At 37.4% G+C, this 15,059-nt stretch overlaps 2 protein-coding genes across 19 annotated transcripts in view; one reads left to right on the top strand and one right to left on the bottom strand.

Moving 5' to 3' along the window:
• Nucleotides 1–11,457, top strand: part of LOC107045995 (myosin heavy chain, muscle) — a 29,788-nt gene extending 18,331 nt beyond the window's left edge. For 14 of the 17 annotated variants that reach the window (XM_015268431.1, XM_015268438.1, XM_015268430.1 and 11 more), the window contains exons 14-22: nucleotides 2,274–2,537; nucleotides 3,840–4,049; nucleotides 5,163–5,536; nucleotides 5,673–6,185; nucleotides 6,670–6,748; nucleotides 7,073–8,560; nucleotides 8,646–8,990; nucleotides 9,065–9,316; nucleotides 10,924–11,457. In XM_015268431.1, the coding sequence (XP_015123917.1) occupies nucleotides 2,274–2,537; nucleotides 3,840–4,049; nucleotides 5,163–5,536; nucleotides 5,673–6,185; nucleotides 6,670–6,748; nucleotides 7,073–8,560; nucleotides 8,646–8,990; nucleotides 9,065–9,316; nucleotides 10,924–11,007 (3,609 nt within the window). In that variant the 3' untranslated portion in view covers nucleotides 11,008–11,457. Of the gene's footprint in view, nucleotides 1–385; nucleotides 504–2,273; nucleotides 2,538–3,839; nucleotides 4,050–5,162; nucleotides 5,537–5,672; nucleotides 6,186–6,669; nucleotides 6,749–7,072; nucleotides 8,561–8,645; nucleotides 8,991–9,064; nucleotides 9,317–10,194; nucleotides 10,261–10,923 lie in introns of all 17 variants that reach the window. The other 3 variants (XM_015268437.1, XM_015268434.1, XM_015268439.1) reach the window with 2 other exon arrangements.
• Nucleotides 11,458–12,499: 1,042 nt separating this feature from the next.
• On the bottom strand, nucleotides 12,500–14,579 carry LOC107045994 (40S ribosomal protein S15). 2 transcript variants are annotated; one of them, XM_015268421.1, is made up of 3 exons: nucleotides 14,327–14,579; nucleotides 13,999–14,084; nucleotides 12,500–12,879 (listed from the first exon to the last, which is right to left on the bottom strand). In XM_015268421.1, the coding sequence occupies exons 1-3, from the start codon at nucleotides 14,333–14,335 to the stop codon at nucleotides 12,531–12,533; spliced, it is 444 nt and encodes a 147-aa protein (XP_015123907.1). In that variant the 5' UTR covers nucleotides 14,336–14,579; the 3' UTR covers nucleotides 12,500–12,530. The 2 variants fall into 2 exon arrangements, with proteins under 2 accessions (XP_015123907.1, XP_015123906.1); XM_015268420.1 differs by lacking the exon at nucleotides 14,327–14,579 and having other exon boundaries at nucleotides 13,999–14,111.
• Between the last annotated feature and the right edge of the window lie 480 nt (nucleotides 14,580–15,059).

Here is a 15,059-nt window from a genome sequence, read left to right as displayed (position 1 = left end):
CCAATCCTTAAAATACTATTTTCATGACTAATAGTATTATTAAATAATTAAGACAGGACTCACTTTCGATTGAAAACTATTCACAGATTAGAGTTCGAAATGAAGTCCTCAGATTCCTCTGATTAATTTTTTAACTACTCTGGAAAATAAATCGACTACAGAAATGTTGTCATGCTTTCTGGATGTCAAACTACTCATTAATTGATCGTAGCATTAGTTCATCCAATTTTTGCTATCTATTTGTTGAGTAAACATTATCATAATTCCAAAGTAGTTGATAGCAGTTCTCGATCAGACAATGAGAATTGGATAATGTGACTTATGCATGAATATTTTCCTTTGTTGTATCCCTGATCACGCAACGAAAACCACAATGCAAAAACAGATACAAAATTCTGGCCGCAAATGCTGTGAAAGATGGAGTGGATCCGAAAAAAGCATGCGGATTAATTCTCGATGCAATTTCACTCGAGCAAGACCAGTACCGTTTGGGAGCTACCAAGGTATAAGACACCTCTGGTTTCACAACTGAAACTTTATTTATTTTTATTTATTCAATTTCGAATCTTTAATCTTTCTTTGATTTTTACGTCATCCTGTGCATGTAATTCCATTGTCCATATTTCCAAAGAAGTCATCTGAAAAAGTGGAAAAGATTGATTAGTTCAGTGCTTTTAATGTGATTACTACATGCTGAATTGAAAAATTAAGGTTCAGGATTTTTTTCCGAGATGATTGTTGCAGGTGAGAGAAAATATTTTGAGAAAGAGTTGTGTGTCTCAAGTAGATGAAAAGCTTTTGAGTTTGGAATTTTCATCCAAGTTCAATATTAATGGAGATTTGTGTTTTTTTTACTTCTAAAAAGTATAAATCTACTGATTGAAATGTATTAAGCATTTAGTACTTTGTACCAAGTACTTTGACTATTTTTTCTCCAGTGAAATGCTTTTCTACTTTTGTAATCGAACATCAGAACCTTTATTTGGGCTCCATTTGACCCAAAGTTTCCGGACATTCTACAGTGATTTTATTATTTAAACTTTGCAGGTCTGAATTTGAATCTCGACGTCGAACCATTAGCAAATATTTGAAAAATCGGAAAAAATAGAAAGTTCACTTTTGAAGAGGAAAATTGATGAAATAATTAAAATAGTATAGTGTGTTACTAGTGCATAAAGTTCCACTTTTTCACACGCACGTGTAACACATCCTATTTTTTGTGGTACCTGCCGAGTTCACTGTTTGGAATGCTAGTGGGGATGATGTGGTTGTTTTTGTGCACGCTCGTGAACTCTACGCACACCGTGCGGAAAACAACCGCTTTACACACGCTAAACAGTTTCGAAAAGTGCACTTTTGAGGCAGGTATCACAAAAAATTGCAATTTTAAAAAATTACGAGCATTCTCTATAAATTATTTATAATCAATCAATTTTCCACCATGAAAATCATTTGTTCGGAATCGTAACCAATTTATACATATTCAGAATTTTACCAGAAATCGATTTCATGCATAAAAAAATAATTCATTTATAAACAACAAATGCTTAAAATAATAATAATTCTGTGCAAAATGTAATTTGAATGACCCTGAGTAGTCATGATTTTTTTTAAATTTTTCTCACGCAATTTACTTGACAAATTTGATGATTGAAAATGTTAGAATCTATAATGTAGTCTGTACCACAAAAAAGATCCTTGGATATCTCTCTAAGAAAATAATGCAAATAGAAGACAATTGTGATCAAGCCAGTATAAAATTTTTCTTTATTCTACAATACTGACAATTTTGTATGCATACGTGTAAAAAATCTTGGGGCTTTAGCCAAAGAATTCAGGGCGGAACAACTTTTTCGTGTTTTTTTCTCCTCCAGCAGTAAATGCTTAATAGATTAAAATCTGACGGAGAATCCTTCGGAGTTTGTAGATGCGAGATTAAGTTTTATGAGAAATAGCAGTCTGGCTGTACTTATCCTGAAGTGACTCTTCTCCAAGTTTGTTTCTCATAAAGAGACTTCTGGATCTCACTAGTGAATAGCTCCATGAATATTAGAAAATATGATTTTCACACGAAAATATCCAACTATAAAAAATAGTTCCGCTTTTCAAGAAAAAAATATTTGAGCGAACTCTTTTCTCTAATCTCCAAGACTCTCTTTGGAAGTAGCTCCTGATGATACGAGTTCTTTCTCCATCCTCAACACACTTGCAGAATCTCCAAGATATCGACATAAAATTAATTTTAAACACTTTGCTCTCAATTGAAACAATAGGTATTCTTCCGCGCTGGAGTCTTGGGTCAAATGGAAGAGCTCCGTGACGAACGCCTCAGCAAGATCGCTGCATGGATGCAGGCATACGCCCGTGGTTACCTCGCACGCAAAGACTTTAAGAAACTCCAGGAGCAGCGCCTCGCTTTACAAGTTGTTCAACGCAACTTGCGCAGATACCTCAAACTCCGTACCTGGCCATGGTGGAAACTGTGGCAGAAGGTCAGGCCACTTCTGAACGCCAGTCGTATCGAGGACGAGTTGGCTGTAAGTAAAAAATAATATAAATAATAAACGGAAATAAGAGAATAATATTTATAACTGTGAAATTCCTCTGGAATGGCTCGTGGCATAAAAAAAAACCCACCCACATTTTTTCCTTGCAGTAGCGTATGTTTTAAATTTAGAATGAGAGAATCATCAGTTCAAATTTAGATTCCGTGAATTTTGGTAGGATCGCGGTTACGGAAGAGGAGAGAATTATTGATGTAATTTCGCATATAATGGGGAGCTCCGAAATAAAACAAAATTGATCTCCGAAGGAAGCTTTCAGGAGTGAAAAATAGTTGAAACTTCTTCAGATGCGAATATCTTTCTTCAGATGCAAAAAACAACCCTTGCGATAGTGGAACCAAAACTTTTTCATATCTCGAAAAATATCAAAGTAAAACGAGTTCACAAATATCATTTGAAATTGGAAATTTTTGCAGAGCCCAATGCACCTATTTCCATTAGTATCATTCATCTGATTACCCAGATAGCACCAAAAATACTGAATACTCCATTGATAAAATTCCATACTTCCGTTTGAAACTCGATCTCATGATTTCAGCCGCTAGAGAACGGGTGCAGATATATCGCTTGGACCATCCCTCTATCCCCTCTTCACCATTTTTAGGAACAAAAAAATTACAGAAAAATAGAAATGATGAGGTGTAAGGCTAAAATCGACTATCGCAGATTCTCAAACTCATCAACAGCTGGAGGCTGTATCGCAAATTTACCCAAACCACTGGAAATTTATTTTTACTCTTACCCCTTCTTATTTCCCCACTCCAACTTGAATCTGCTCAGAAGCTCCAATGAGATATAAATATTTTCAAATATAAAGATTCTTAAGAGTGGGGGAGAGAAGAGGGGAGTAGGCATTAGAGAGAGGAATCAGAAATTTTTCTTTTTGATTTTTTTATATTTAAAAACTTGGGGCTCGCGGAAATTTGGATTCAGTTGCTAACGAACTATTGAACGATCTGAATATTACTACGAACACGAATCGAAATTTGATCTTTCCTTCCAACTTTTCTTTTTCATTTCGCGAGGATTCGTGGAACGGTTTCCGAATAGCTGAAAAAATTTAATGAGTGAAGTAAATCGTAGAAACTTCTTGAACATTATTTAATTCAAAAAAGCCTTTACAATTGACGTTGGAAATTTGAAGAATTTTTAGAAAATTTTCAAGTGCAGAGAAGAACATTTAAAATTAATTGAAAAATGGAGAATGTCATAGTTCCGACTACCGAGAATGTAAAAACGGAAATTGAAAATGTTGCTGTTGCATCCGTTGTACAGGAACTCCAAGAGAAGTGCCGTGCTACAACAGAGGCATTCGAACGTGAGGAGAAGGCACGTAAGGAATTGGAATCACTGAACAGCAAATTATTAGCTGAAAAGACCGATCTCCTTCGTCAATTGGAGGGTGAAGCTGGATCTCTTCAAGAATACCAAGAGAAGGCTGTCAAATTGGCTGCACAGAAATTGGATCTTGAGTCTCAACTTTTAGTGAGTATAATAATCTTATTATTGATCTCTCAAAATGAAATTTTACGTCAATTTTTTCATTTTAGTCTACAATTTTTTGGGATTTTTTCGAACAAAAGTGTTTCGAATTGATAATTTCATCAGTTGATAGTGATACAGAGAAATGCCGAATGATAGAGTTTATTATGCCAATTTCTCCCAAAACGTTTCCGCGAATTTTCCAAAATTAGAAAGTCCCATTAATCAACTACATCTAAATCACCATCTAATTGAACCACCGAGAAATTCTCAATCCGTTCAGCACTCTAAACCGAACTTTTTTTTCGTCCAGAACACATCTCCCCATTGCCAACTGTTCTCAAGATAATTCCACCAGACAGAATTAACATGACATAATTTAGTGTTCCTGAATGTTAAATTAGTCACACAAGTCACAGAAAAAAATTCCAGTCGAGTTCCGAAGCCTTTTCTATTAAAAGCACTGAATAAAGATAATTATCAAGAGCGGCCATAACATTTAATTTCCTGGCGACACTATCAAAATTGACTCATCGCTTTAATTTTTTCGTGATAGATGTGCATGACCTGAAAATTTCAGAAGCATCATTTGGCAAACGATACCATTTAGAGGTTGCTGAAGTTAACATAAAACACCAGAATCATGTATTCCACCACTACTTCTTTTTCTAAATATAAAACACATACAGATTCCAGGTTATTAAAAGTTTTCTGTCTTGAAAGAGGGGCTTTGAACACTGGAAGCTATCTTGAAAACAGTCTGAGGAGCTCTTGATTTTGGCTAAGTGGAGAAAATGAGGAAGAACAGATGCACTACACGCGTTATCTGCCAATAAGAGCATAGATAACATTTGCGAGTCACAGCGTGTCTTCATCTTGGAATGCTTTTGTCGTTACCTCTATAGTTAATTAACATGGAGAAAATTGTTGAACAGTAAAGATGTTTGTCTTCTGAAGGCAAACAAGCCTTATATTTAACATATTTCTCCATTTCATTGATTAGTTGAAATAAAAATCCCAAGGAATTGTTGTTTTACTTATTGTGATTTGGTTCAATGTGAATATCTCTATGAACTTTTTTGTCCCTCATTCACTTTCACCTTCACCTTTCCATAGGATGTCACCGAGAGATTACAACAAGAAGAAGATGCCAGGAATAACCTCTTCCAGAATAAGAAAAAATTGGAACAGGAAGTATCCGGACTCAAGAAAGATGTTGAGGACCTCGAGTTAGCAATCCAAAAATCCGAGCAGGATAAAGCAACTAAGGACCACCAAATTAGAAATTTGAATGATGAAATCGCTCATCAGGATGAACTTATCAACAAATTGAACAAGGAGAAGAAGAGCCAAGGGGAATCCAACCAAAAGACTGCTGAGGAACTCCAGGCCGCTGAAGACAAGGTCAACCACCTCAACAAAGTTAAGGTTAAGCTTGAACAGACCCTTGACGAACTTGAAGATACTCTTGAGCGCGAGAAGAAACTCCGGTGAGTGATTCTTTGAAGTTTCAAAGATGAACATTTGCAGTACTATTCATGGGAATATCTCAGTAGTTCTACAACAAATTGAATCATTTCCATTGAAAGTATCAAAAAAATTTTCAATTTATATATTTTTTTTCAGTGCTGATGTTGAGAAGGCGAAGAGAAAAACTGAGGGCGACCTTAAATTGACCCAGGAAGCCGTTGCCGACCTTGAACGTAACAAGAAGGAACTCGAACAGACAATTCAACGTAAAGACAAAGAATTATCATCCCTCACTGCCAAACTTGAAGATGAACAAGGACTCGTTGGAAAACTCCAGAAACAAATCAAGGAATTGCAACAACGTATCGAGGAACTCGAGGAAGAAGTCGAGGCTGAGAGACAAGCACGTGCCAAGGCCGAGAAACAGCGTAGTGACTTGGCAAGGGAACTTGAAGAACTTGGTGAACGTCTTGAGGAGGCTGGTGGTGCTACATCTGCCCAGATTGAGCTCAACAAAAAGAGAGAGGCTGAACTCGCCAAGCTCCGGAGGGATCTTGAAGAGGCCAACATCCAGCATGAATCATCCCTCTCCAGTCTTAGAAAGAAGCACAATGATGCTGTTGCTGAGATGGGAGAACAAATTGACACTCTTAACAAACTGAAGGCTAGGTGCGTAACCACTCATCAATCATTGATCCTCGATTCCAAACATTTTTTGTTATGCGGCTTTATGAATTTTTCTACAATTTCTGGAAAAAAAACTCCAAGCTCCGAAAAAAATATTACAACTTCATTTCCCCTCGACAAATAATTAAAACGTTACATAGTTATAAAAAAAGTTATCCCTTTTGATTAGAGCGGAAAAAAGCCGGCACGATGTCTATGGTGAAATGAACGCCGCTCGTGCGGCAGTAGATGCTGTTGCAAGGGAGAAGGTATAGATTATTTGTCAATGCAATGGCATCAACGGTCGTTTCCCCTCTGTGTAATCATGCACACCACAAAAACCCACAGGGAATAAAAATATTAATTGAATATCATGGAATGGAAATTTAGAAGAAGGATCAATGGTCTCTAATACATCCCAACATGAACGAAATTAAACATTGTGTGATCCGAAATGTATATCCCATGTCTTCTTGTAATTTAACAGGATTGAGAAAGAAAAGGTTCAGTACTTTACTGAATTGAACGACCTTCGCGCATCCGTTGACCACTTGAGCAATGAGAAGGTAAAAAATACTAAGATAAAAGAAAATATGCTCAGGCAGTACTAATGCCGGTATAAGGATGCGAAGGCCCCGATTAAATGAAAAAAAAAAATGAATAATCAGTTATTAATGCTTTTGCAGCTTTTGCGTACGTAACTTTTGACCCTTCAATCCTTATTTCCAGATTTAATTCCCGAACAGCTGAGTGAATTCTTTATTAAAACCTAAACCAAGCAACATCGAAATCCCAACTAAATTCGTTTTTTAATTCAATGTTCTTATGATAACCGCATGGAAATTACTGATCTCTTGCAACAATGTTTTAACTCTTGACCGAATTCTTAGGCTGCCCAAGAAAAGATTGCCAAGCAGCTCCAGCACCAGTTAAACGAGGCCCAAGGCAAGATCGAGGAATTAAACCGCACGGTCAACGATTTCGATGCTGCCAAGAAGAAGTTGTCAATCGAAAACAGCGATCTCCTCCGGCAATTGGAAGAGGCCGAGTCTCAGGTATCGCAGCTATCAAAGATCAAGATCTCCCTGACAACGCAGCTCGAGGACACAAAACGTCTTGCCGACGAGGAGGGCCGCGAACGCGCTACTCTCCTTGGCAAGTTCCGCAATTTGGAGCACGATCTGGACAACATCAGGGAACAGGTAGAGGAAGAGGCCGAGGGAAAGGCAGATCTCCAACGCCAGTTGAGCAAGGCAAACGCAGAAGCCCAACTGTGGCGCTCGAAGTACGAGTCGGAGGGTGTCGCCAGAGCGGAAGAGCTCGAGGAAGCTAAACGCAAACTCCAAGCTCGTCTCGCTGAAGCTGAGGAAACCATTGAGTCACTCAACCAGAAGGTCATCGCTCTTGAGAAGACCAAGCAGCGTCTTGCGACTGAAGTTGAGGATCTGCAGATCGAGGTCGACAGAGCTACAGCCATCGCCAATGCCGCTGAGAAGAAGCAGAAGGCATTCGACAAGATTATTGGAGAATGGAAACTCAAGGTTGATGATCTCGCTGCAGAACTTGACGCTAGCCAGAAGGAGTGCAGGAACTACTCCACCGAGTTGTTCCGCCTCAAGGGAGCATACGAAGAAAGTCAGGAACAACTTGAGGCTGTACGCAGGGAGAACAAGAACCTCGCTGATGAAGTTAAGGACCTGCTTGACCAGATTGGTGAGGGTGGAAGGAACATCCACGAAGTTGAGAAGGCCAGGAAACGTCTAGAGGCCGAGAAAGACGAACTCCAGGCAGCTCTTGAGGAGGCTGAGGCTGCACTTGAACAAGAGGAGAACAAGGTATTGCGTGCACAGCTTGAGCTTAGCCAGGTCAGACAGGAGATTGACCGTAGGATTCAGGAGAAGGAGGAAGAATTCGAGAATACCAGGAAGAACCACCAGAGAGCACTTGACTCCATGCAAGCATCACTTGAGGCTGAGGCCAAGGGCAAGGCTGAGGCACTCAGAATGAAGAAGAAGCTCGAGGCTGACATCAACGAACTCGAAATTGCCCTCGACCACGCTAACAAAGCCAATGCTGAGGCTCAAAAGAACATCAAGAGATACCAGCAGCAACTCAAGGACGTCCAGACCGCACTTGAGGAGGAACAGAGAGCCAGGGATGAGGCTAGAGAACTTCTTGGAATCTCTGAACGCAGAGCCAATGCTCTTCAGAATGAACTTGAAGAAAGCCGCACTCTTCTTGAGCAGGCTGATCGTGCACGCCGACAGGCAGAGCAGGAATGCGCTGACGCCCATGAACAACTCAATGACATCAGTGCACAGAACGCATCCATCTCAGCTGCCAAGAGGAAATTGGAGGCTGAATTACAGACCCTTCACGTAAGTTTCATCATCCTTGAAATGCAAATGATTGATATTGTCGTTCATTGTCATTGTTTTATTTTTGTTTTTTCTTTTTCAATAGTCTGACCTCGATGAACTTCTCAATGAGGCCAAGAACTCCGAAGAGAAGGCGAAGAAAGCAATGGTTGATGCAGCTAGATTGGCTGATGAACTTAGAGCTGAACAGGATCATGCTCAGACGCAAGAGAAACTGCGTAAAGCACTTGAGGCACAGATCAAGGAACTTCAAGTACGTTTGGATGAGGCTGAGGCCAACGCACTCAAGGGTGGAAAGAAGGCCATTCAGAAATTGGAGCAACGCGTCAGGGAACTTGAGAACGAACTTGATGGAGAACAAAGGAGACACGCTGACGCACAAAAGAACCTGCGCAAGGCTGAGCGTCGCATCAAGGAGCTCAGCTTCCAGGTAAGAGATCTAGAGATATTTTCATCTCATTCCCGAGAGAATTTGTTCATTATTTTTATTAATGTCATTTATAGGCTGATGAGGACCGCAAGAACCACGAGCGCATGCAGGACCTCGTTGACAAACTACAACAGAAAATCAAGACATACAAGAGGCAGATCGAAGAGGCTGAAGAAATTGCAGCACTTAATCTTGCTAAATTCCGCAAGGCACAGCAGGAGCTTGAGGAAGCCGAAGAGAGAGCAGATCTCGCTGAACAGGCAATCACAAAGTTCCGTACTAAGGGAGGACGTGGAGGTAGCCAAGCACGTGGTCTTAGCCCAGCGGTAAGATGATTTATCATTCTTCAAGAAGTTTCAGTAAAATACGTATGAAAAAATTGAATAGAAAAACCTATTGAACACTCTATTGAATTTCTATTAGAGTTTCATTAAAATTCTATGAAAAATTCAGTGCTTTTTTTCGCAATTCCAATCAAAAATTATACAACTTTTTCGTGCATTTTTCAATTGAAAATTTTTTACAGAAAAAAAGTCTGTGGATGTTGATTTATCTATACCACTTGTTCTGCTTCTGATTCCTTCTATTAGAATCCTTGGACATAAATTTCCTGAATTCGTTTTCTTGGATTTAAATATAAGAAACAACTAAAAATACAGCTGAAAAAACTTCATGCCCAAGAATTTCTATAGAAAAATAAAGATCCAATGACTTTTTTCCATCAAATATATCTTTAAAAACAATGACACGATAAAATTGCATTATCTTCAATAGAATCAATAGAATTGGTGGAAAAAAACAATAGAATTTGTTGAAGAAACTGCTAGTTTTTTCTATTCATTTTTTTTTTCATTCGTGAAGGATTAATGGAGAGGACATTCAATAGTCGATTGAACGAATTCGTTTTTAAGCCGGAAAGGATCAGTAGAAAATGACCAAGTATTACAAGAAATCCATTCTGCAAAGTCATTAATTGCTTATCATTAATGACAACGTAATTTATTTTGTGGATTAGATCATTAATGAATGAAGCAAAATGAGATCTTCTCTAGTCTTGATTCATTGGGAGTGTGCTTTGCAGAAACGTTATTCTTCAAATTCACTATTGAATCATTTTGGCTATTGTCATGATGCGTTGGAAGAAACAAAAATTAAAAATTGATAATTCCGTACGGGGAATGACCTTTATCATGTCTAAATGTAGCCCCAGCAGAAGGCTCGTAAGCCTGCAGTTCTATCGGAGTAATTCATCTGTACCGCACTGGTTCATGTAAGTGCGTGTGTACGTGTAGTTAATTTTGTGTGTGAAGTTCGTTATCGCAATCACACACACACTGCCACACGTATTGTATTCACTCTGTGTTTATTCATTATATCACGCAATCCTTTACAGATAAACAGACCTGTGAGGTATCCACGACCCTCCACTTTGGAAACAAAAATGAAAAAAATTGTCTATTTCATTTTTATGTACTGACGACGTTTCATGTTTCATAGTTGAGTGGGATGAGGATTATTAATGAAAAACTTGTGATTTTTGAAGTTTCTGTGGGGAATTTTAGGATGGTACTGATGTAATCGAAAAACTGAGGAATTTTTTCTTTTGAAATTCTGTTTGGAGACTTTGTTCCCTTTGCATGTTCTTGAGAAACTGAATAAAGATCATAAAATTTTTTTCTGATGGCCAAACGAAAAATTGTCATAACTCAGGGACTACTAGGACGAAATGAGTCGCAGGGTAGTGGGTTCCATCAGAACGTTCCTTAGCTTTTCAATGACACCCCTCAGGACCTTCGTTTTCTCTTCATTCTCCAGAAAATTACTGGCATCACGAATAAAAAGATTAACCAAAATTACTCATTTCCTCAATCATCTTCTCAGATAAATCATCACTTCAGTTAGAAAATAATGTGCAATGATTTTTTAATTACAGCCACACAGACCAGCTTTCAAAACCCCATTCGATGGTTCCTCATTCCCGCCAAGGTTCGATCTACAGCCTGACGGTGATTTTTAAAGCGCCTACCACTTATCATCAATAATAAAATTCAACATCATATTCCTCAAAAGTATCACAAAACATTCACTGATACTTTATCAACGATGAATCATTTATTCAATAATTAAATAGGATTTTGCACTTGTTTATTACTTTTTATTGGGTACAGTTTTAGCCTTATTTCTTCAATTATCAGTTTTATGAATTTTATTACTATAATATTCATCAATAAAAGCAGAAGGGAACGTGAAAATATTATTCGTTGAAAAATCATTCATGACATTAGACAGATTTGTTTCTACATATGTATTGATATTCCTGATTGATAAAGTAAAGGGGTTAATCAGCTGTTTGTAAACTGTACCCACGAGTGCACTCCTGTTTTATAAACTAATTTAGTTTATAAAATTAAAAAAATGAAAAAAAAACAAAACATGTATTTATTAAAATAAATAAGCAATAAATCTATGCCGAGTTTCCTTTGTTATTCCTTTCCCCAATTTGCCCACTACGTAGAATTTATCTTTTGAAAAAACAGATGAAGTACGAAACTTAGATAACAAATGTTAACTACATATTTATTCCTGAAATAATGATGGAGACTTGTGAAGTTATGACATTACAACGCAGAGTTTCACAATCGTCTAAACCTATTAAAAGAAAGAAAATACGGATGTAATTTTTTTGTTTAATTTTCATATCCATCAATGAAGAAATTTCATATCGGAATGAGAAAACGCAGACTGGAGCCCATATTTGCGAGATTGCCAATTTGTTGAATCAAAAATTTCAGTTTTATATTTTATTTCCATTCATATTCAACTTTAGTTCATGAAGAAGAAATTCGTTTCACGCTGGAAATTATTGGAACTCGGAATGATTCTTATTTTAGGAATTGTTCTCTTACCAATAAACTAGAATCAGTGCGTTGTAATGCAGGTTTTTGAAGTAGATCCAACGGGATCACTTCAGGATTCCAGTGATATCGTGGTATAAAATCTTAATATATATATGTTCAGTAGAATCTAGTCGACTTCCGTTGAATAGTGGAAGAAAAAAATAACTCCCGTAGAAACTAGGTGTGCGAATATTCGGAATTTCAAATAATTCGTAGCGAATTGTATTCAAATTATTCCCATTCATTTTGCTCAAATTTATGCAGAATTCGATTATTTTCACAAATTAGCATTACTAACTTATAGAAATTGTCGCATTGCAAATACGATAGAAACCAAGCATTTGGTAAAAGTAATTCGTGAAAATTCAGAGAAGTGTATAATCTAAAAAAGTGATAGAATCTCTTCCCAATATTGTCGAAGTTAATACAGATGTAGAAATTCACTATTTGAATTTCACAATTTTTACTTTGGACTTTTGATGAAAAGTCCAACTTATTCATTTAGCCCTGCTTACCCCTACATTTACCAGTAAATTGGGGGGGGGGAAATTGTACCAACCTGACTGTTGGAACGTTCGAATCACCGGAGAAATAAAGAAAAAAAATGTCTCATATACCAGATAATTACTTTTATTTCGATCATTCACTTCAGTGGTATAAAACGAGAGGAGTGAGTAGCACCAATACCGGGCCTACCGTGTTTGACAGGTTTGTAAGTGACTGAAAATTCACCGAGGTAATGTCCAATCATCTCAGGCTTGATTTCAACCTGGTTGAATGTTTTACCGTTGTAAACTCCAACGATCGAGCCAACCATTTCTGGGACAATGATCATATTACGAAGGTGAGTTTTCACGATCTCTGGTTTCTCATTTGGTGGAGCCTCTTTCTTGGCTTTGCGTAGTTTCTTGACGAGAGCCATTGGCTTCCTCTTCAAACCGTGGGAGAAACGCCTGCGCGCACGGGCGTGCATCAATTCCATGAGTTGCTCACTGAAAAAAAAGAAAGTGAATAATAAAAAATTATTCGTTGAAGTTTAAAATAATTTAAGGTGGTATCTTGTTTGTACCATGTCTCTATATTTTATTTCATTGTTTTTCGTAAAGTTTTATTCCCAATGTTATGGCGAATATTCCAAGAACTCATTCAAGTAGTAAAGGTTTGAGCTGCAAAAATACTAAATCTGTCTGGAAGGTGATCGATTTTGTGTGAATCTTTTTTTTGCGTGTTTAAAATTTCACTCAAATCAGAATTGAATATTTCTGTAATTTATACGTAGAAATACGCTATCAAGTAAAAATTTGTAAGATTCAACCATGAAAAGCTTTATAAATACTATAAAGTGGGATGTTGGTTTTTTTAGCCATTGAAAACAACCGCCATTTTGAGATTCAAAATCACAACAGTTAAGGAAAATTCGAAGCAACAGTTCACATTTTCGTACACCATCGCGCAACTACCTATCGAAAAATAGATAATCCATCTATTGGGCAAAGTCTATACGGAAAATATGAATTGGTAAGTTTCTGAGCGTGGACATTCAATGTTTTTGGAAATATCACATTGTTCCCATCCCTGTATTTTTCCTACTACAATATGAAAAATTTTCAATTTTAACAGTTTTCTTCATTCATGACAGGGGACAAAATGAATACTTCTGACTTTTTTTTAAATATTCGTAATTGAGCGCAGTCTAGGTACACCACAAAGGGAACCGCAAAATGCACTTTTCACATTACGAATTCAAAACGTCATTAATATATTTCGAAAAAGTCTACGTGTTCATTCTGCCCCATTCACCCCTATTCACGAAAATATATTATATTTTCATAAACAAATATGAAAGGATCATTAAACTTGAATACATCTCCAGCTTTATCGTGAAACTTTGAGGAAATAATGGTCAATAGAGATACAGGAATTGTCAAATAGTCTCGTTGGGAAGTATTATTTTACGTTTCATGGTATCATTTCACTATATTTAAGGATTTTCTCTAAAAAAGAAAATTTAAGACTGGAATTTTGAAACGCACATAACCACTTTTCACCACCAGTGTGCACTCTCAACATACAGGTTATCTTTCCCGACAATTCACAAAAAAATAACTCACTTTGGCATATCCAGGAGTTGATCGAGGTCCACTCCACGGAAAGTGAATTTCCTGAAAGTTCTCTTCTTCTTCAGAGTTTCGTCAACCTGAAAACTCATCGGCGTTTATAAAGAATTCAATAATTCCATTAACATTCGAGAATAGCTTTCAAATTATGACCACTGCAATCACATGAATCCATATGAAAATAATGCCAGAAGGGGAAAATATTTCATTTTCTAGGGTTGGAAAATTCCAATGAGAAGAACGGTGTAGTGGATTGAATTTCCGTTGTCGAGATTGCATTAAAAAACTCGGATTTTATTGAATGAATTGAGAAAATTCGTACCTCAGCCATTGTGCTGTTCTCGGGAGAGACGTTGAAAGGAAAGAAATATGACGACGCCGACCATTGATGATGAAAATTGGCAGACCAGAAACCGTTCAAATTTGAGCATTCGAAGATCGAAATTCCCTAGACAATAGGAAGCAGAGCCATCTAGAGGAAAATTTGGACAAGCTCATAGCAGAGATTGGGTGACCCCCACGACCGCCACTTTACCATCATCAAATGCCGCAAACTTGACGAAACTAAAAATTCCGTAGCATCTAAAAAAAACAAACATAAAAAATGTAAAGGGTGCAAGTATTTGATTGTAATCTTCTCCAAAGCTGGTTCAGAGATAATAGGGGAGATTGCTCAGGCTTATGGGAACTGTTCGATCAGAGTTACATAGCGGTGGCGCGCATGAACTAATCGAGAGGCCGTCTCTGTGGGTAAAGAAATTTTCATCTATTACCATGGAAACAGTCGATAACAGGGATGCGTTCCCAATCTTAAATCCAACATGAAACCTCCTTTGCATTCACTCATCCGCTTGATTATCCCATTTTCGTTCATACAACTTCTTATTGTCTTAATTTGTAAATTAGTTGATCATAAAGGAGAGGGAGAGAAGGAATTATGAAGTCTTGAGCGAANTAAATTAGTTGATCATAAAGGAGAGGGAGAGAAGGAATTATGAGTCTTGAGCGAAAGAGGATCATTTATTTGAATTTCTATACAACTAGATCTTTAATAA

This window comes from Diachasma alloeum, unplaced genomic scaffold, assembly GCF_001412515.2.
Source record: "Diachasma alloeum isolate Michigan unplaced genomic scaffold, Dall2.0 Dall_scaffold_01164, whole genome shotgun sequence".
Taxonomy (NCBI): domain Eukaryota; kingdom Metazoa; phylum Arthropoda; class Insecta; order Hymenoptera; family Braconidae; genus Diachasma; species Diachasma alloeum.
This window is presented reverse-complemented; position numbering and strand designations above follow the sequence as displayed.